General features: G+C 45.7%; 1 protein-coding gene across 6 annotated transcripts in view; it reads left to right on the top strand.

Annotated features, from left to right (window-relative positions):
- Positions 1 to 22,141, top strand: part of helq (helicase, POLQ like) — a 64,696-nt gene that overhangs the window by 9,606 nt on the left and 32,949 nt on the right. For 4 of the 6 annotated variants that reach the window (XM_028600917.1, XM_028600915.1, XM_028600920.1 and 1 more), the window contains 9 exons: positions 718 to 1,078; positions 2,906 to 3,084; positions 7,116 to 7,316; positions 9,646 to 9,718; positions 10,824 to 10,921; positions 14,302 to 14,400; positions 17,859 to 18,004; positions 18,945 to 19,184; positions 20,972 to 21,113. In XM_028600917.1, the coding sequence (XP_028456718.1) occupies positions 718 to 1,078; positions 2,906 to 3,084; positions 7,116 to 7,316; positions 9,646 to 9,718; positions 10,824 to 10,921; positions 14,302 to 14,400; positions 17,859 to 18,004; positions 18,945 to 19,184; positions 20,972 to 21,113 (1,539 nt within the window). Of the gene's footprint in view, positions 1 to 717; positions 1,079 to 2,905; positions 3,085 to 7,115; positions 7,317 to 7,399; positions 7,448 to 9,645; positions 9,719 to 10,823; positions 10,922 to 14,301; positions 14,401 to 17,858; positions 18,005 to 18,944; positions 19,185 to 20,971; positions 21,114 to 22,141 lie in introns of all 6 variants that reach the window. The other 2 variants (XM_028600916.1, XM_028600918.1) reach the window with 2 other exon arrangements.

The raw sequence follows: 22,141 nt of genomic DNA, 5'->3' as shown, positions 1-22,141 counted from the left end.
ACAGAACAATACGCTGAATACGGTAGGTGTCCGGTATGTTAACGTAACACATTAACAGTTATTGAACTATACAATAGCACCCAGAACAACTAGCTAGCAGGGCGTGGAGCACGGAGGTATTAAAAGACGTGGAGGCGTAACTGCACCGTGAACGAGCTCCTCCCGACTCGTTCCTCCTCCTCTGGCCATCTTTCAGCCCACGATTAGCCGATTAGCTTTCTTTGTTTTCTTCATTGCAGTAAGAGTCACCTTTTCTCCCGTCTCCCTCACAAGTTTCTCCCTCATTTCAAACTCTCTTTCTGCTGCTCGATTACCGTTTTCGGGGCTGCATATTTTACTACCTGCAGTTTGTCTCTTTTCTTTCTCAGTTGTCTTTATGAGGAGCGTTCTAGTTGTCACAAGCCTAGAGCGCCCTCTCTGGGCTGTAGACGGTAATGTTTTCATGTAAAAACATGTTAAATTATATATATTTTGATATATAAGTCGCACCTGACTATAAGTCGCAGGACCAGCCAAAGTAGGAAAAAAAGTGCGACTTATAGTCCGGAAAATACGGTACTTATTTTCCTCACTGTATGTAAAATACATAAAAATATGAATATTTTTTTACAAAAAATATGTAAAATACATAAAAATATGTAAAATATATAAAAAAAATATGTATATTTTTGACAAAAAATATGTTAAATATGTATATATTTTTTGTCCATAATTTAGCAGCCCTACTTGCCGGCGAGCCAGCATCAGTTTCACCAACAAGTCCACGGAGACGCCAGCGCTAACAAGACCTCCACGCCGCTCAGAGACCCGGTGGCCAAACGGCCGAGACCAGCCCTGGCGAGGAGGAGCGTGACGGAGCAGCTGAAGAGGACGATGCTCGGCAACGCTGCCGCTCCCTCAGCCGTGTCCCGGGCCGCCGAGATGAAGGATGCCTTGGTCTCCGAGGAGATCGGGGTCGCCGCGCGGGCCGTGGAGACGGCGTTCGCCGCCGAGACCACGGACCTCGGGCCGTTCTTCGGGCTCCCCACTAAAGTGAAGGACCTGATGTTCAACCTGAGAGGAATCCAGAAGTTATACGGTGACGCACTGCTTTTAGTTTTTCTCTCAAACCACCAGTTAGATCAACTGGAAACGGTGTCAGCTGTTTGATTAAAGGTCCCAAGGCATTAAAATGTCACTTTATGAGGTTTTTTAACATTAATATGAGTTCCCCTCCAGCCTGCCTATGGCCCCCCAAAATGTGATGTAACTCCCTCATTTTCTGGGTGAGGGTGTTAAAAATATATTCTCTTTATTACACTAGATAGGATATTAACTCTCCTGTTGTCCTTGGGTCATATTTGACCCATTTTCTAAAAGTTTCTATGTTTTTCAACCAACTTTTCAGTTCAGTTCAATTTTATTCATATAGCACGTTTAAAAACAACCATAGTTGACCAAAGTGCTTAACAAGGTCCAAAACATAACGGTTCAGTTCTTTCATTGAATTTGAGGGTTTAATTTGATAGCATTTGGAGAAAAAAAATGATAAAAGAACGTTGAAAAAATTTGACAAAAACATCGGAAAATGTGACAAAATTGTCAATATTTGGACGCTGAAAAACAAAAAGTTGCATGGTTCACTGGAAGACAACACAAGGGTTAAAGTAAAAATGTCCAAACTGCGCGTTCCAGCTTTTGTAATGTGAAGTAGGCCTGCACAATATGAGTAATGTGTGCGAAATAGTTGTTGAATAGCTTGATAACGATATAAAATTGTGTCTCTTTATTAGGGTCTATTAGTCTACTAATCCAGAATTATTTATTTATTTATTGTGTTCGATTGCTGTATGGTTAGTGGCAAACCAGTTTCCCTATCGGGATTAATAAAGTTTTTCAATCAATCAATTAACTTAAAGTGATGGTTCGGAGTAATTTCACCCTAGGGTCCTTTGCACCATGACCTCGAGCCAAACACCCCCCCAGAAGCATTTTTCACCTGGGTCTAACATTGGGAGAGTTAGCGTAGAGTAGCGCTATCAGCTGAATAGCTTAGCGCAGGGGCTAATGGACCCAGTGATGTATCTCGTAAATGACCCCACTAATAATGCCCGAAATTATACAAAACTTCTACACTAGTACAAATAGGTTACGTACTCATAAAACGATGGATTGGAAAGTTTGTAAGTACACCAGAAGTTTATGTAAATAACACTTAACTTTTTGCCTGCTGCTGCTGCTACCGACAGTACGACATACAACAAAAAATCTTTATTAATTTAAAGATTAAATAAGCTAGTGTCTCCAAACTTACATCAATTAGAACTTGTCTCCTGCTACATATTCTACAGCACTTACTTTAAAAAAAAAAAGAAGTTAAATTAATAAATATTTTAGTTGTATGTCTTTTCGGTGTTGTAAATTGTAGACTGTCCCTAAGCACTCGTCCTACTGCCCTGTAGCAGCAGCAGCAGACGAGCCAACAGGCAAGTGTTATTTACATACACTTCTGGTGTACTTACAAATTTTCCAATCCATCGTTATATGAGTACATAACCTATTTGTACTAGTGTAGAAGTTGGGTATCATTTCGGGCATTATCAGTGGGGTAACTTACGAGATACATCACTGGGTCCATTAGCCCCTGCGCTAAGCTATTCAGCTGCTAACGCTACTCCACGCTAACTCTCCCAATGTTAGACCCAGGTGAAAAAAGCTTCTGGGGGGTTGTTTGGCTCGAGGTCATGGTGCAAAGGACCCTAGGGTGAAATTACTCCGAACCATCGCTTTAATGATGAATAAACAGATATTAAAGCAGTGTTTCCTGTAGGTTATTATTTATTTTTTTTAAGCAGTGGTGTGGCAGGGTGTGTCCGAGCAACATTTGAATATCTCTGGTGGTTTTTGGACTCTTGGTGTTTTCCAGACTGGCAGGAGACGTGTCTGAACCTGGACTGTGTTCAGCAGAGGAAAAACCTGATCTACTCCCTCCCCACCAGCGGAGGGAAGACTCTGGTGGCCGAGATCCTGGTCCTCCGAGAGCTGCTGTGCCGGAAGAAAGACTGTCTGTTCATCCTACCGTACATATCCCTGGTGCAGGAGAAGGTACCCAGGAAAGGGCTGAATCTTTCCATTGCATTTTTTTCGTTTCTGTCTTCTTAATAATTCTTCACGTAGAGAGAAACCTCGCTCACTGAGCAATCCTGGAAATGAAACGTCGTGGATGTAGACTAGGGATGCAGCAACTCCCCCCGCTGCTGTACTGCACATGCAACACACACACACAGAGAAACACACACACACAGAGAACACACACACACACACACACACACACACACACACACACAGAGAAACACACACACACACACACAGAGAAAAACACACACACACACACACACACACACACAGAGAAACACACACACACAGAGAAACACACACACAGAGAAAACACACACACACACACACACACACACACACACACACACACACACACAGAGAAAACACACACACACACACACAGAGAAACACACACACACACACACACACACAGAGAAACACACACACACACACACACACACACACAGAGAGAAAACACACACACACAGAGAGAAACACACACACACACACACACACACACACACACAGAGAAACACACACACACACACACACAGAGAAACAGACACACAGAGAAACACACACACACACACAGAGAAACACACACACACACACACACACACACAGAGAAACACACACACACACACAGAGAAACACACACAGAGACACACACACAAACAGAGACACACACACACACAGAAACACACACAGAGAGACACACACACACACACAAACAGACACACACACATATATAGACACACACACAGAGACACACACACAAACAGAGACACACACACACACATATAGACACACACACACACACACACAGAGACACACACGCACACAGACACACACAGACACAAACAGAGAGACACACAAACACAGAGAAACACACACACAGAGAAACACACAGAGACACACAAACACAGAGACACACACACACACACACACACACACACACAGACACACACACATAGACACACACAGAGACACACAGACAGAGAGACACACACGCACACAGACACACACAGACAGACACACACACACACACACACACACACACACACACACACACAGAGAGACACACACACACAGACACACACAGACAGAGAGACACACACATACACAGAGACACACACTCACACAGACACACACACACAGACAGAGAGACACAAAAACAGAGACAGACGGAGAGACACACACACACACAGACAGACACACACGCACACAGACAGACACACACGCACACAGACACACACAGAGACACAGAGAGACACACACAGAGACAAAAACAGACACACACAGAGACACAGAGAGACACACACACAGACAAACAGACACAAACAGAGACATAAACAGAGACATAAACAGAGACAGACAGAGACACACAGACAAACAGACACAAACAGAGACACAAACAGAGACAGACAGAGACACACAGACAAACAGACACAAACAGAGACACAAACAGAGACAGACAGAGACACACACACACACACAGAGACACACACACACACACAGAGACACACACACAGACAAACAGACACAAACAGAGACACAAACAGAGACATAAACAGAGACAGACAGAGACACACACACACAGAGACACACACACAGACAAACAGATACAAACAGAGACACAAACAGAGACAGACACACACACACACACACAGAGACACACACAGAGACACACACACAGACAAACAGACACAAACAGAGACACAAACAGAGACAGACAGAGACACACACAGACAAACAGACACAAACAGAGACAGACACACACACACACACACACACAGACACACACACACACACACACACACACACACACACACACACAGACACACACACACAGACACACACACACACACACACACACACACACACACACACACAGACACACACACACAGACACACACAGACTCACACAGACACACACACACAGAGACACACACATAGATATAGACTTGTCCTTCTCTAACCTGTTGTCCGGTACGCTGCAGGTTCAGACAGACACACAGACAGACACACAGACAGACAGACACACAGACAGACAGACAGACAGACAGACAGACAGACAGACAGACAGACAGACAGCTAGCTATACTGCCCTACAAAGGCAAAAGACCGTAACTTAATCTATCTACAAAAATAATTTGAACTCAAATTTGACCTTTGACCCTTTTTTCGGAAGTTACTGTATTCTGCCTTAGCATTGCCCACAAAATGACAGTCGGTCATACCAAGGCAAAACACCTTAAAGTGCCCATATTATGAGGGATTTGGGGTGTTCTTTTGTGTCTCTGGTGCTTCCACACACATACACACTTTGAAAAAAATCCATCCATGGTGTTCTGAGTGAGATCCGGTTTCTGAATGTGTCCTGCCCTCAGTCTCCTGGTGAGCTGGTCAAAATCGGCTCGGACTGTGACGTCACAGTCCGAAATGAACTGGCTAACCGCAACCGTTAGCTCGTAGCGTTAGCGTTAGCATGCTAATGCTAATGCTAATGCTAACGCTAGCATGCTACGTCGTTCTCAATAGCAAAGCACTGCTACAACACACACAAGTTCACCATAATCTATAAAAGAACTACTTCCATGTGCGCCCTCATTTAGAAATCTCCCATCTGATCCTGCCTTGTAACTGACTGAAGTTGGAGAAACAGGCTTTCTTTTACTGTCTATGGAGCTAGCTGACATGATCTACATCTGAGCTACTGAGCATGTGCGAGTGCAATCAAAGATAGTACAGAAGAAGAAGAAGAAGAAACGAGGTCTCACTCTGTAGCTAAAACAGAAACCAGGTGAAAAGAGGATCTGCAGCAGTGAGAGAGAGCTGTGCAGTACAACAAAAATATGGTGTTTTTTGAAAATTAAACCATGTAAACATATTCTGGTACAACCTTAAAATACAGTTATGAACCTGAAAATGAGCAGAATATGGGCGCTTTAACTTCTATTTTATAGCACGATGGTATGATAACAAATGATAATTTTTACTTCAAATGTAAGCAATATTAATCCTATTGGACTCACTATGGTAAAAATGGCTTGACATTTATCATCAACATATGAAAATGACACTGAATGAACTAAGACAAAGAACCATAACTGAGGTTACGGTGTTCTGCCTTGGTTTCTCTACGGCTTTTGAAGTTACGGCGAAGACAACACACTATTTTCTCCCCAAAACAATAAAATTATCTCCAGATATTTGTCCACATGATAAAGCAGATCTTTAATATTCCAAAAATGACAATAACTCATTTTCGACCAAAATTGAGTTACGGTCTTTTGGCTTTTCACGGCAGTATAGATTTGTCCTGCTCTAACCTGTCTGTCTGTTCCTCTGCAGGTGCAGACAGACAGACAGACATACAGACAGAGACTAGTCCTAGTCTAACCTGTCTGTCTGTTCCTCTGCAGACAGACAGACAGACAGACAGACAGACATACAGACAGAGACTAGTCCTAGTCTAACCTGTTGTCTGTGCAGGTGCAGACAGACAGACAGACAGACAGACAGAGACTAGTCCTAGTCTAACCTGTTGTCTGTGCAGGTGCAGACAGACAGACAGACAGACAGACAGACAGACAGAGACTAGTCCTACTCTAACCTGTTGTCTGTGCAGGTGCAGACAGACAGACAGACAGACAGAGACTAGTCCTAGTCTAACCTGTTGTCTGTGCAGGTGCAGACAGACAGACAGACAGACAGACAGAGACTAGTCCTAGTCTAACCTGTTGTCTGTGCAGGTGCAGACAGACAGACAGACAGACAGACTAGTCCTAGTCTAACCTGTTGTCTGTGCAGGTGCAGACAGACAGACAGACAGACAGACAGAGACTAGTCCTAGTCTAACCTGTTGTCTGTGCAGGTGCAGACAGACAGACAGACAGACAGACAGACAGACAGACAGACAGACTAGTCCTAGTCTAACCTGTTGTCTGTGCAGGTGCAGACAGACAGACAGACAGACAGACAGACAGACTAGTCCTACTCTAACCTGTTGTCTGCAGGTGCGTGGCCTGGCGAGCCTGGGCCTGGAGCTGGACTTCGTGGTGGAGGAGTACGCCGGCAGTAGAGGCCGGTTCCCTCCGGTGAGGAGGAGGAGCAGCCGGTCAGTGTTCGTGGCTACGATAGAGAAGGGCCACAGCCTCGTCAACTCACTGGTAGAGAGCAGCAGGATCCAGGACCTGGGACTGGTGGTGGTCGACGAGGTAACAGACAGACAGACAGACAGACAGACAGACAGACAGACAGACAGACAGAAGGGAAGGGCCACAGCCTCGTCAACTCACTGGTAGAGAGCAGCAGGATCCAGGACCTGGGACTGGTGGTGGTCGACGAGGTAACAGACAGACAGACAGACAGACAGACAGACAGACAGACAGCAAGCCTGGGTAAAGGACAGAGAGAGAGAGACAGACAGACAGACAACAACCCTGGGATGTTAGGGGATCTTACACACAGAGAGAGAGAGAGAGACACGGAGAGAGAGAGAGAGACAGATAGAGAGAGAGACAGACAGACAGACAGACAGTAATAGAGACACAGAGAGAGAGACATACAGGGGGAGAGACAGACAGACAGAGAGAGAGTGAGAGCGAGAGACAGACAGACAGAGAGTGAGAGCGAGAGACAGAAAGACAGAAAGAGAGAGAGACAGACAGACAGACAGTAATAGAGACACCGAGAGAGAGACAGACAGACAGAGAGAGAGAGAGAGACAGACAGACAGACAGACAGACAGTAAGAGAGACAGAGAGAGAGAGAGAGAGAGAGAGAGAGAGAGAGAGACAGACAGACAGACAGACAGACAGACAGACAGAGAGAGAGAGAGAGAGAGACAGACAGACAGTAATAGAGACACAGAGAGAGAGAGAGACAGACAGAGAGAGTAAGAGCGAGAGACAGACAGAGAGAGAGACAGACAGACAGACAGTAATAGAGACACAGAGAGAGAGACATACGGGGGAGAGACAGACAGACAGACAGACAGAGAGAGAGAGACAGACAGACAGACAGACAGACAGACAGACAGACAGACAGAGAGAGAGTGAGAGCGAGAGACAGACAGACAGACACAGTAATAGAGACACAGAGAGAGACAGACAGACAGACAGACAGTCAGAGACAGACAGACAGAGAGACAGACAGACAAGGGAACAAGGGATGAAGTGAGGGAGAAGGAGAGAGAGGCAGAGCGACAGCTGCATCATATTTTGAATGTTTTTGCGAAGTTTTTCTCCACGGATTAACTAATACACATCAGACTCAGTGTAGAAGGTTTCTCTACGGGACAAATGGTTAGAATAACTGTTACCAAAAACCCCTCAGTGTGCAAGGACCTTAAATCACAAGGTCCATCCACAAAGAGGTCATTCAATGGCCTGTTTTAAAAAGTAGGTCTTCAACTGACTTTTCACCTCACAATGTAAAAACAAATAGATATATATATAGTAGAAGCATTAATCAGGCTGTTGGGACCAGAGCAGTGGGATTAAACCTGATTTTAGATAACTAATCTGGACCTTCCTAATCCCCAACAACAGCTAGAGGTGAAGGTGGGATTTAATGTCACCATGTGTCTTCAGCTTCACATGAGACAGACAGAGAGAGAGAGAGAGAGGGAGGGAAAGAGAAGGAGAGAGAGAGAGAGGGAGGGAGGGGGAGAGAGAGAGAGAGGGAGGGGGAAAGAGAGAGGGAGAGAGAGACCGATGTAGAGAGAGAGAGGGAGGGAGAGAGGGAGGGAAAGAGAGAGGGAGAGAGAGACAGATGAGAGAGAGGGAAAGAGAGAGGGAGAGAGGGAGGGAAAGAGAGAGGGAGAGAGAGACAGAGGGAGAGAAAGAGGGAGGGAAAGAGAGAGGGAGGGAGAGAGAGAGAGAGGGAGGGAAAGAGGGAGGGAGGGAGAGAGGGAGGGAAAGAGAGAGGGAGAGAGAGAGAGGGAGGGAAAGAGAGGGAGGGAGAGAGGGAGGGAAAGAGAGAGGGAGAGAGAGACAGAGGGAGAGAGAGACAGAGGGAGAGAGAGAGGGAGGGAGGGAGAGAGAGACAGAGGGAGAGAGGGAGGGAAAGAGAGAGGGAGAGAGAGACAGAGGGAGAGAGAGAGACAGATGGAGAGAGAGAGAGGGAGGGAGGGAGAGAGAGACAGAGGGAGAGAGGGAGGGAAAGAGAGAGGGAGAGAGAGACAGAGGGAGAGAGGGAGGGAAAGAGAGAGGGAGAGAGAGACAGAGGGAGAGAGAGAGAGAGAGGAAGGGAAAGAGAGAGAGAGGGAGAGAGAGACAGGGAGTGAGAGAGACAGATGGAGAGAGAAAGACAGACAGACAGACAGAGAAACAGAGAGAGACAGAGGGAGAGAGGGAGGGAAAGAGAGAGGGAGAGAGAGAGAGGGAGGGAAAGAGACAGATGGAGAGAGAGAGACAGACAGAGAAACTGAGAGACAGACAAAAATAACCTTTATAATTTTATGGAATTACTCCATTTTAAGCAGAAACATGAATCAGGCTTAACGGTGAGGAGGGATTTTAATGTTTTTTTAATGTCTTGCAGCTTCACATGTTGGGGGACGGCAGCAGAGGAGCCGTTATCGAAATGACGCTCGCCAAAGTTCTCTACATGAGCGGTAAGTGTCGTCTTCTCGCTTTAACCTCTGTTGTTGAACCTTAAAGGTTGGTATTTTTCAACCTGGGTCCTGTTTTCCCATGTTTTTGTGTCTAAGTGACTGATTGGAACAACCTTTTTTGTAAATTAGTCCAGCTTTAAGCAAGTAACAAGCTGCAATTTAACATTAATGGGTAAAACCATCAGTCAGTGTTGACATGAAACAGCCCCTAAATCACCATCACCAAACCAACCAGACTCCATGTAAAGAATCAGGACTTTGATCATCGTAAAACACACTTCATTCAAAGTGGACAGAAACTACATAAAACTGCCAAAAGCCGTCTTGGTTCATCTTTCCACTGTTCCAACAATCACCACTCTGGTTTGGTTGAAATAAACCCTTAATTCACCCATTTACATCTGGAGATATGCTGGCTCTATACACGCTAAAAGTCCTGATTATTTACATGGAGTCTTGTGGAGATATGCTGGCTCTATACACGCTAAAAGTCCTGATTATTTACATGGAGTCTGGTGGAGATATGCTGGCTCTATACACGCTAAAAGTCCTGATTATTTACATGGAGTCTGGTGGAGATATGCTGGCTCTATACACGCTAAAAGTCCTGATTATTTACATGGAGTCTGGTGGAGATATGCTGGCTCTATACACACTAAAAGTCCTGATTATTTACTGGAGTCTGGTGGAAATATGCTGGCTCTATACACGCTAAAAGTCCTGATTATTTACTGGAGTCTGGTGGAGTTTGGTGATGATTTCGGAGCTGTTTCATGTTAATCTAAAAGGATCTTACTCTTTAACTAAAAGCTCTATCTCTGTAGGGATCCATCCCATAATGTTGTCACACACAATAATAATCTGAATCTGTCAGCGGCAACAACAGACCTTTTAGTGGACCTAAATACAAGCTGAACATTTGTCCTGTAGGGTCACATTACAGCCCGGTTCACGACTACCGTTCTTGCTCAATACTGGACCAATCAGTCACTTAGACACCAATGCATGGGGAAAATGGGGTCCATGTTGAAATATGCTGAATTGAATACCTTTTTAAAAAAAAAAAAAACTTTTGAATGAATGATCCTAATGTGTTGTTTTCCAGAATCGACTCAGATTATTGGGATGAGCGCCACTCTGGGAAACATCAGAGACCTGCAGACGTTCCTGAAGGCTGAAAATTACACCAACGACTTCAGACCGGTCAGTGATGATTTAAAAACTGTGAAATACTCTGAATGTGGCGTTGTAAACCATTACTACTGAGATGGCTGTTCACATGTGAAACATGTAAATTAGCCAGTTATCTTGAGAAAGCTTCGGAGAAGAGGGAAAAAAGTGTGTGTGTTTGTCTGTGTGCATGTGTCTCTGTGTGTGTCTGTGTGTCTGTGTGTCTGTGTGCGTGTTTGTGTGTCTGTGTGCGTGTCTGTGTGTGTGTCTGTGTGTGTGTCTGTGCGTGTGTCTGTGTGTGTGTGTCTGTGTGCGTGCATATGTGTGTCTGTGTGTGTGTTTGTGCGTGTGTCTGTGTGCGTGTCTGTGTGAGCGTCTGTGCGTGTGTGTCTGTGTGCGTGCATATGTGTGTCTGTGTGTGTGTTTGTGCGTGTGTCTGTGTGTGTGTCTGTGTGAGCGTCTGTGCGTGTGTGTCTGTGTGCGTCTGTGTGCGTGTCTGTGCGTGTGTGTCTGTGTGCGTGCATACGTGTGTGTGTGTGTCTGTGCCTGCGTGTGAGTGTCTGCGTGCGTGCATATGTGTGTCTGTGTGTGTGTGTTTGTGCGTGTGTCTGTGTGTCTGTGTGCGTGTCTGTGTGAGCGTCTGTGCGTGTGTGTCTGTGTGCGTGCATATGTGTGTCTGTGTGTGTGTGTTTGTGCGTGTGTCTGTGTGCGTGTCTGTGTGAGCGTCTGTGCGTGTGTGTCTGTGTGTGTGTCTGTGTGTGTTTGTGCGTGTGTCTGTGTGCGTGTCTGTGTGAGCGTCTGTGCGTGTGTGTCTGTGTGCGTCTGTGTGAGCGTCTGTGCGTGTGTGTCTGTGTGCGTGCATACGTGTGTGTGTGTGCGTGCATACGTGTGTGTCTGTCTGTGTGTGTGTCTGTGCGTGTGTGTCTGTGTGCGTGCATATGTGTGTCTGTGTGTGTGTTTGTGCGTGTGTCTGTGTGTCTGTGTGAGCGTCTGTGCGTGTGTGTCTGTGTGCGTGCATACGTGTGTGTCTGTGTGCGTGCATACGTGTGTGTCTGTCTGTGTGCGTGTGTGTCTGTGCGTGTGTGTCTGTGTGCGTGCATATGTGTGTCTGTGTGTGTGTTTGTGCGTGTGTCTGTGTGTCTGTGTGTGTGTGTGTGTGTTTGTCTGTGTGCATGTGTCTCTGTGTGCGTGTCTGTGTGAGCGTCTGTGCGTGTGTGTCTGTGTGCGTGCATATGTGTGTCTGTGTGTGTGTTTGTGCGTGTGTCTGTGTGTCTGTGTGAGTGTCTGTGTGCGTGTTTGTGCGTGTGTCTGTGTGCGTGTCTGTGTGAGTGCATATGTGTGTGTGTGTTTGTGCGTGTGTCTGTGTGCGTGCATATGTGTCTGTGTGTGTGTTTGTGCGTGTGTCTGTGTGTGTGTGTGTGTGTTTGTCTGTGTGCATGTGTCTCTGTGTGCGTGTCTGTGTGAGCGTCTGTGCGTGTGTGTCTGTGTGCGTGCATATGTGTGTCTGTGTGTGTGTTTGTGCGTGTGTCTGTGTGTCTGTGTGTGTGTCTGTGTGAGCGTCTGTGCGTGTGTGTCTGTGTGCGTGCATATGTGTGTCTGTGTGCGTGTTTGTGCGTGTGTCTGTGTGCGTGTCTGTGTGAGTGCATATGTGTGTGTGTGTTTGTGCGTGTGTCTGTGTGCGTGCATACGTGTGTGTCTGTCTGTGTGCGTGTGTGTCTGTGCGTGTGTGTCTGTGCGTGTGTGTCTGTGCGTATGTGTGTATGTGTGTGTGTCTGTGTGAGCGTCTGTGCGTGTGTGTGTGTGTGCATATGTGTGTCATGTGTGTGTCTGTGTGTGTGTTTGTGCGTGTGTCTGTGTGTCGGTGTGTGTGTTTGTGCGTGTGTCTGTGTGCGTGTCTGTGTGAGCGTCTGTCCGTGTGTGTCTGTGTGCGTGCATATGTGTGTCTGTGTGCGTGTTTGTGCGTGTGTCTGTGTGCGTGTCTGTGTGAGTGCATATGTGTGTGTGTGTTTGTGCGTGTGTCTGTGTGCGTGCATACGTGTGTGTCTGTCTGTGTGCGTGTGTGTCTGTGCGTGTGTGTCTGTGCGTGTGTGTCTGTGCGTATGTGTGTATGTGTGTGTGTCTGTGTGAGCGTCTGTGCGTGTGTGTCTGTGTGCGTGCATATGTGTGTCTGTGTGTGTGTTTGTGCGTGTGTCTGTGTGTCGGTGTGTGTGTTTGTGCGTGTGTCTGTGTGCGTGTCTGTGTGAGCGTCTGTCCGTGTGTGTCTGTGTGCGTGCATATGTGTCTGTGTGTGTGTTTGTGCGTGTGTCTGTGTGTCTGTGTGCGTGTCTGTGTGAGCGTCTGTGCGTGTGTGTCTGTGTGCGTGCATATGTGTGTCTGTGTGTGTGTCTGTGTGTGTGTCTGTGCCTGCGTGTGAGTGTCTGTGTGCGTGCATATGTGTGTCTGTGTGCGTGTCTGTGTGAGCGTCTGTGCGTGTGCGTGCATACGTGTGTGTCTGTCTGTGTGCGTGTGTGTCTGTGCGTGTGTGTGTGTGTCTATGTCTGTGTGTGTGTCCGTGCGTGTTTGTGCGTGTGTCTGTGCGTGTGTCTGTGTGCGTGTCTGTGCGTGCGTGAGTATATGTGTGTCTTTGTGCCTGCATATGTGTGTGTCTGTCTGTGTGCGTGTATGTGTGTGTCTCTGTGCGTGTCTGTGCGTGCGTGTGAGTGTATGTGTGTCTTTGTGAGCTGTCTGTGTGTGTTTGTGCGTGTATCTGTGTGTGTGTGTGTCTGTGCGTGCATGTGTGTGTGTCTGTGCGTGTTTGTGCGTGTGTGTGTGTGTGTGTCTGTGTGTGTCCGTGCGTGTTTGTGCGTGTGTCTGTGTGTGTGTCTGTGTGTGTCCGTGCGTGTTTGTGCGTGTGTCTGTGTGTGTGTCTGTGTGTGTTTGTGCGTGTGTCTGTGTGCGTGTCTGTGCGTGCGTGTGAGTGTGTGTGTCTGTGCGTGCGTGTGAGTGTATGTGTGTCTTTGTGCGTGCGTGTGTGTGTGTGTGTGTGTCTGCGTGCATGTGTGTGTCTGCGTGCATGTGTGTGTCTGTGTGTGTGTGTGTGTGTGTGTCTGTGTGTGTCTGTGTGTGTGTCTGTGTGTGTCTCTGTGTGTATGCATACATTTGTATTCATGTATTTCTCTGAATTATTTGTATAGGCGACCGAAATAAAATTAAACTAACTAACTAACTAACTAACTAACTAATTAACTAATTAACTAATTAACTACCTAATTAACTAATGAACTAACTAACTAACTAAACTAACTAACTAACTTAACTAATTAACAAACTAACTAACTAACTAACTAACTAACTAACTAACTAACTAACTAACTAACTGGTGTATATTGTGCAGCGGGTCCCTTATTCTCGTAGTGAAACCGTGTTGTGTTCAGGTCCAGCTGAAGGAGTACGTTAAACTGAACGACACCATCTATGAAGTGGACCCAAAGGAAGAGGATTGTTTCAGATTCTCCCGTCCTCTCAACTTTAAGGTAAAGACAGTATTCACAGAAAGACCAGAGCAGGGGGAATGAGAGGGGGGAAACTCCAGAGCAATAGGGACAGATGCTTCGACGTAGACATATGTGCAACAAATCTCCAATGTACAGCATCACAGCATTTATAGCTATTGCTAATTTCCGACTCTAGAAGGGCTTTTAACCAGTATTTAAAGGTGCCCTGCCACACAAAACTGTTTTTCCTTGTATTTTTTTTAAAATACGTGAGCTCCATATGTGTTTGTGTGATGTGGTGAATGTGAAAATGAACTGCTGGCTCCTCTGTCAGCTCTAGACACTGAACAGAAATAAGCAGAGAAATCAGACCAATCACAACAGCTGGTCAGTCTGACATCATGTTGCCTGATCTCATTACTATAGAGAGCCGAAGTCCCGCCCCTTCCGGTGGACCTCATGGGACCTTAAGTCAGAAAAAATATGAACGGTAGTGAACGGGGGAGAGGCAAATAATTTTTTGATCCCGTTTGAATTGAGCCATGGATTACACATATGATGTTCGTCAATTTAAAAGATGATTTTTCAACCGAAGAAAGTCTCAGTTACCCGTAGATTTGTCGTAGTACCACTTAGTTTTGTGTGAAACAGCTCAGTGGACTACATCTCCCGTTTCACACAATCTACGTCACCTAGCTAGCTTGATGCTTGGTTCGCTAGCTAGCTAGCTAGCTTAGCTTAGCTCCGTTCCACAACACATGTAACGTTATCTTACCTGCTGTGTTTTATCCAGTCAGGTGTTTTCAGCAGAGAAGCAAAAGAAGAAGCGAGATCCTCTGATTATTAGAGTAACGTTACATCCCCGGTACGATACACCCACACACACACACACACACACACACACACACACACACACACACACACACACACAGGTACGATACACAAAGACATCGTAGCTTCAGCGAGACGTCATCCATGAAGTTTGTAGTCTTTCTAGTTATGTATTTTCACAGTCTTATACTTCAACAGTTTAACAATAAACTGAGACTTTTTTCGGTTGAAAAATAATGTTTTAAATTGACGAACATCATATTTGTAATCCACGGCTCAATTCAAACTGGATCAAAAAAATATTCATTATCTCTCCATTGACCCTCGTTCATATTTTTTCGAAAGATAAGTAGAAGGGGGCGGGACTTCGGCTCTCTATTCATGAGCTCGTCTAGTTGCGCTGGGTAAAGGATTCTGATAGCCAGGCTCTCATTGGCTAGCTGTTAGCCAATCAGAGATAAAGCAGCTTAGCGTGTTGAATATTAAAGAGAACTGGCAGAAATCGAGCGGAGTCTTCCTGCAGGCTTTCTACACCACGCTAGAATGGCTTGAAACAAGGTAACCAAGGTTACAGAGTCCATGGTAGACCTTCAGACATCACCATAAAGTCATGAAATATGTGTGGCAGAGCACCTTTAAAACAACTTCTAGGGAAGTGTGTTCAGGTGCATTCTGGGCGAGCTGGTCTTACAGGAAGGTGTGTTCAGGTGCATTCTGGGCGTGCTGGTCTTACAGGGAGGTGTGTTCAGGTGCATTCTGGGCATGCTGGTCTTACAGGGAGGTGTGTTCAGGTGCATTCTGGGCATGCTGGTCTTACAGGGAGGTGTGTTCAGGTGCATTCTGGGCATGCTGGTCTTACAGGGAGGTGTGTTCAGGTGCATTCTGGGCGTGCTGGTCTTACAGGGAGGTGTGTTCAGGTGCATTCTGGGATAATGCTATCTTGAGGCAGGGGGAAGTGATGGCACCATTGACCAACAAAAACCTGGTCTAAAGTCAATAACGCAGCATTTCATTGTTATTTTAACAGAGCATTAGTAAAATGGTCCTAGGCTCGTGCACAGCGAGTGCACACTATGCTTGTTACACACACAGGGACACACAGCAGCACACACACACACACACACACACACACACACACACACACACACACACACATGCAGAAGATTACAAATAAAAATATTTCAGTGCAAATCCTCCATCATAACAGCAATGCTCCAAGGTCCAAACGCACCTGGCTTTTAAAGGGAATGGGAGATGATCTCTGATTGGTTGATGAATGGGAGATGATCTCTGATTGGTTGATGAATGGGAGATGATCTCTGATTGGTTGATTGCATGTTACGCCCAAAACACACCCCTGATTAATGAAGACACTAAGTACAACCCTTTAGGACCAGGTGCCCGGAACAGAGACACTTTTTTACCACCGTCAAACTAGCAAAAGTGCATTCGGACACACCCTAAACACACCCTCACCAGGCGCTTCACGCCGTGAGCTCAGATCGTTAAAATAGGGCCCTACACTGACCAGATGAAGCAGCTGGTAAATGCTGGAACCAAGTATGCCCCCCTTCCTTCTCCCATCGTAAAACGCCAGGCACCTATCCCTCCTCAAGGACGGCAGTTAACTCCTTCTCCCCAAACTGATAAGGATGCTTATGTGCAAAATGCAGCAAGCATTAACTGATATGGGCCGGGTCCAGGCTGCACGCCTAGTACTCTCATGACTCTTTCCAAGACAAGCCTGGGCCCTGCTTATTAGATTCTTCCACAATTTATGTTGTGATAGGTAATCGAAAAAGAATGGTGAATAAGCACGTGACTGCAGGTCATCTGGGACAGGTCTACTTGTTGTCCCCAGAGTCAGAACTAAACAGGGGGAAGCAGCGTTCAGTTTTTATGCTCCACATATCTGGAACAAACTCCCAGAAACCTGCAGATCTGCTGCAACTCAGTTCTTTTAAATCCAGGCTGAAGACATATCTTTTTAATGTTGCCTTTCTTTAAATAACCTATTTTTAACTGCTCTTTCTTTAAAATTCTTATACTGCACTGTACATTTTATTCTTGTCTTTTAATGATCTTAAATTGTTGTTAATTGTTTTAATGCTTTGAAATTGTTTTTAATTGTTTTCTAACTGTTTTTAATGTTTCATGTAAAGCACTTTGAATTGCCTTGTTGCTGAAATGTGCTATACAAATAAAGCTGCCTTGTAGGGGTGGGAATCACCAGAGGCCTCGCGATACGATATCATCCCGATACTTGTGTCACGATACGATGTTATTGCAATTTTAAAGATATTGCAATATTTTGCGATATATTGCAATTTATTACCTTTTTTCCAACTTCAGATTTTTCCCAATTTCAAATGATGTACCAAAAGGACAATTTTGTCAACATCTGTTGTATCTAAAAATATACATTTCTCTGTTTGTTCATCACACTTCAGTTTTATTGGTGCAAAATGTGATTGTCAAGCAGACAAACTGACCAACACATATATCATAAAAGATCCATACTTGGCGTCTGTGTATCGATACAGTATTGCCACGAAAAATATCGCGATACTATGCTGTATCGATTTTTTCCCCCCACCCCTACTGCCTTGCCTTGCATTACATGTCTAATAATGTTCCTGACGGTATGTCTACTGGTCTTCCCTCAGTACTCCAGCTCGATGCAGAAGATGGACCCAGATCACATCATTGCTCTGGTGACTGAAGTCATCCCAACACACTCGTGTCTGGTCTTCTGTCCCACCAAGAAGAACTGCGAGAACGTCGCAGCAATGATCTGCAAATATCTCAAAGAGTGAGTCAGCCGGCCAGCTGCTCGGCATCTAATGCCCAAGATATTAAAGAGGAGGATTCAGTTTACTGTCACAGAAGAAGAATACTAGAAAATATTCAAATTTAACAAGCTGACATCACACATGCTGGACTTTAGTTTTGTGAAAAATGACTCAAACCCGATTTAATCAATTATGAACAAAGTTGGAGATTAATTTAGTAGTTGACCACTAATCCATTTATCTTTGCAGCTGAAGTCTCAGAGTGGTTTGTCTTGTCTCTCTCAAGGAGTTCTTTCTCTCTCTCTCTTTCTTTCTATCTTTCTCTCTTTTTCTCTCTCTCCCTCTCCCTCTTTCTGTCTTAGTCTCAGTGTTGTTGTCTTGTCTCAGGGAGTTCTTTCTGTCTTTATTTCTCTCTCTGTGTCTCCCTCCCTCTCTCTCTTTCTGTCTCTCTCTCTGTCTCTCTCCCTCTCTCTCTGTCTCCCTCTCTCTCTCTCTCTTTCTGTCTCTCTCTCCCTCTCTCTATTTCTGTCTTTGTCTCTCTCTCTCTCTGTCTCTCTCTCCCTCTCTCTCTCCCTCTGTCTCTCTCTCTGTCTCTCTCTTTCTGTCTCTCTCCCTCTCTCTCTCTGTCTCCCTCCCTCTCTCTCTGTCTCACTCCCTCTGTCTCTCTCTCTCTGTGTCTCTCTTTTTCTGTCTCTCTCCCTCTCTCTCTCTGTCTCTCTCCCTCTCTCTCTCTCTCCCACTCTCTCTCTCTCTCTGTCTCTCTCCCTCTCTCTCTCTCTCTGTCTCTCTTAGTCTCAGTGTTGTTGTCTTGTCTCTCTCAGAGAAATCTTCTTTCTTTCTCTCTTTATCTCTCTGTCTCTCTTAGTCTCAGTGTTGTTGTCGTGTCTCTCTCTCTTAGTCTCAGCGTTGTTGTCTTGTCTCTCTCTCTTAGTCTCAGTGTTGTTGTCTTGTCTCTCTCAGGGAGTTCCTCCGTCATCGCGAGGCAGAGAAAGGCGTGCTGCTGCGAGCGCTGCGGGACAGCGGTAACGGTGCGGTGTGTCCCGTGCTGCGGAGGACCGTCCCGTACGGTTTGGCCTATCACCACAGTGGCCTGACCTCCGAGGAGAGGAAGCTGGTGGAGGAGGGGTACTCCAGCGGCGTGCTCTGTCTGCTCGCCTGCACCTCCACCCTGGCTGCAGGAATCAACCTACCGGCCCGCAGGTCAGACTGGACCGCCACGCACTCACACACACAGACAGACACACACACATATACACACACACACATATACACACACACATACAGATTGCACCGCCACAAATTAGCTGACTGGCTAACACTGGCACATTTACAGAAATGTTCATTAATGTGCTTTGTCCTAATCAAATAAATAAAACAAACAAACGCACGCATACAGACAGACACACACACACACACACATACAGACTGCACCGCCACGCACACACACACACACACACACACACACACACACACACACACTCACACACACACATAAAGATTGCACACATACACACACACACACACACACACACACACATACAGACTGCACCACCACACATAGGCGCGCACACACACACACACACACATAGACACACACACACAGACAGGGTTCGTACGAGTGCTTGAAAAAAATCCTTGAATTTTGATGTTATGTTTTCAATGTTTGGAAAGTGTTTAAATTTGCGATAAAATGCTTGAAATTTTAACTGTATTTCTTTCACAACCAATACCTATCTGACTGAATAGTTTGTTTTTGAAATGGAGAAATAAAATGTTGGAGAGCCTAAAATGAAACCTGCACGCTTGTGCATGTGTGACCGCGATCTGTCTATCAGTCTATTTCCATGTGTGGCTCCGCCCCACAGATGGGCGCAGGTGCATTTGTTATTTAAACGAAATGGGCGCTGGACGGGAAACTGACAACTGGGTCGGTCTTAAACTAGCAAAGACACTTGGGACGGGCTTTTCCCTGCGCTGGGTGCAAGATAGGAGCCTTGTTGTTTCAGGGAGTGGACATGGTTTGGTGTCTTGGTGTTTCAGGGTGTGGACATGGTTTTGTGTCTTGGTGTTTCAGGGTGTGGACATGGTTTTGTGTCTTGGTGTGAACATGGTTTTGTGTCTTGGTGTTTCAGGGTGTGGACATGGTTTTGTGTCTTGGTGTTTCAGGATGTGGACATGGTTTGGTGTCTTGTTTCAGGATGTGGACATGGTTTGGTGTCTTGTTGTTTCAGGGTGTGAACATTGTTTTGTGTCTTGGTGTTTCAGGGTGTGGACATGGTTTTGTGTCTTGGTGTTTCAGGGTGTGGACATTGCTTTGTGTCTTGGTGTTTCAGGGTGTGGACATGGCTTTGTGTCTTGGTGTTTCAGGGTGTGGACATGGTTTTGTGTCTTGGTGTTTCAGGGTGTGGACATGGTTTTGTGTCTTGGTGTGAACATGGTTTTGTGTCTTGGTGTTTCGGTGTGTGGACATGGTTTGGTGTGTTGGTGTTTCAGGGTGTGGACATGGTTTTGTGTCTTGGTGTGAACATGGTTTTGTGTCTTGGTGTTTCGGTGTGTGGACATGGTTTGGTGTCTTGGTTTTTCAGGGTGTAGACATGGTTTAGTGTTTTGTTGTTTCAGGGTGTGGACATGGTTTTGTGTCTTGGTGCTTCAATGTGTGGACATGGCTTTGTGTCTTGGTGTTTCAGGGTGTGGACATGGTTTTGTGTCTTGATGTTTCAGGGTGTGGACATGGTTTTGTGTCTTGTTGTTTCAGGGTGTGGACATGGTTTTGTTTCTTGTTATTTCAGGGTGTGGACATGGTTTTGTGTCTTGTTGTTTCAGGGTGTGAAAGTGGAGGTGGTGTCTTGGTGTTTCTGGGTGTGAACATGGTTTTGTGTCTTGGTGTTTCAGGCTGTGCTTGTTGCACCAGGTGCAGGATAGGGCCCAATGTCTTATTGAATGTATTTTGGGGTTTGACCCTGATGTCCCCCTGTCCCTCCCATCAGAGTGATCCTGCGCTCGCCGTACGTGGCCACGGACTTCCTGAAGAGGAGCCAGTACAAGCAGATGGTGGGCCGGGCCGGCCGGGCCGGCATCGACACTGTGGGAGAGAGCATCCTCATCCTGCAGGACAAGGATACAAAGATGGTAACTGCACTCACGAGGGCTCCTAAAGCTGGAATATTAGTTTTAAAATACCACAGAGGTTTGAATATATTCACATATCTATTTCTACTCATTATGTCCATAAGACGGTAAATCAATACAACGGGAGACATAACTACTCATGTAACATTAGTACTTTTTTCTATCTCTCTCTCTCGCTATCTATCTATATATCTATCTATCTATCCTCTATCTCTCACGGTCTGTTATATTTGAATATACATTTTCATATATATATATATATATATATTTTTTTTTTTTTTTTAAGGTTTATTTAGATAGGGACGGATATTAAAAAAAAACATAGATAAACTTCAACAGTCATCTGATGTATGTATCATAGTGTTTTTAGCCGAAGCTAATTTTCGACACTTGTCCCTAGTAGGGCTTTTGGTCACAAATAAAAATACAGATTTACATTATCATTAAAAATACAATAAAGATGAAGTCATATGTACCCTGACCTTCACTGCCACCCGTGTAGCAGCGCACCCGACCCCAGCGGTTCCTCCCACAGGTGGTGGGCCCATGGGATGGAGAGATGGGAGCCACGTAGCTTTTTCGGGCTATGCCCGGCCGGGCTCCGTGGCAAACCCGGCCACCAGACGCTCGCTGACGAGCCCTCCATCTGGGCCTGGCTCCAGATGGGGGCCCCGGGCTTCCTCCGGGCAGGGTCGCTCTATCTCTTCCTCGGTCACTCATAGGTGTTTATGAACCATTCTTTGTCTGGCCCCTCACCTGAGACCACTTTGCCTTGGGAGACCCTACCAGGAGCACCAAGCTCCAGACAACACAGCCCTCAGGTTCATAGGGACACACAAACCTCTCCACCACAATAAGGTGATGGTCCACTTTCACAAACTCCTTCTAGAGATTTCATCCGATGGACTTTAAATTTGGTCTGTACCATTCCAGAACCTTAAAAGATGAAAAGTTATTAAAAAAAAAACTTTTCGTCAAACGGTGTGGCCGTGGCATGGCGGCCATTTTGAGTGTTTAGCAATGAACGA

This window comes from Perca flavescens, chromosome 16 (assembly GCF_004354835.1).
Source record: "Perca flavescens isolate YP-PL-M2 chromosome 16, PFLA_1.0, whole genome shotgun sequence".
NCBI lineage: Eukaryota > Metazoa > Chordata > Actinopteri > Perciformes > Percidae > Perca > Perca flavescens.
Note: the sequence above shows the minus strand (reverse complement) of the source record. Positions and strands in the feature narration are given on the sequence as shown.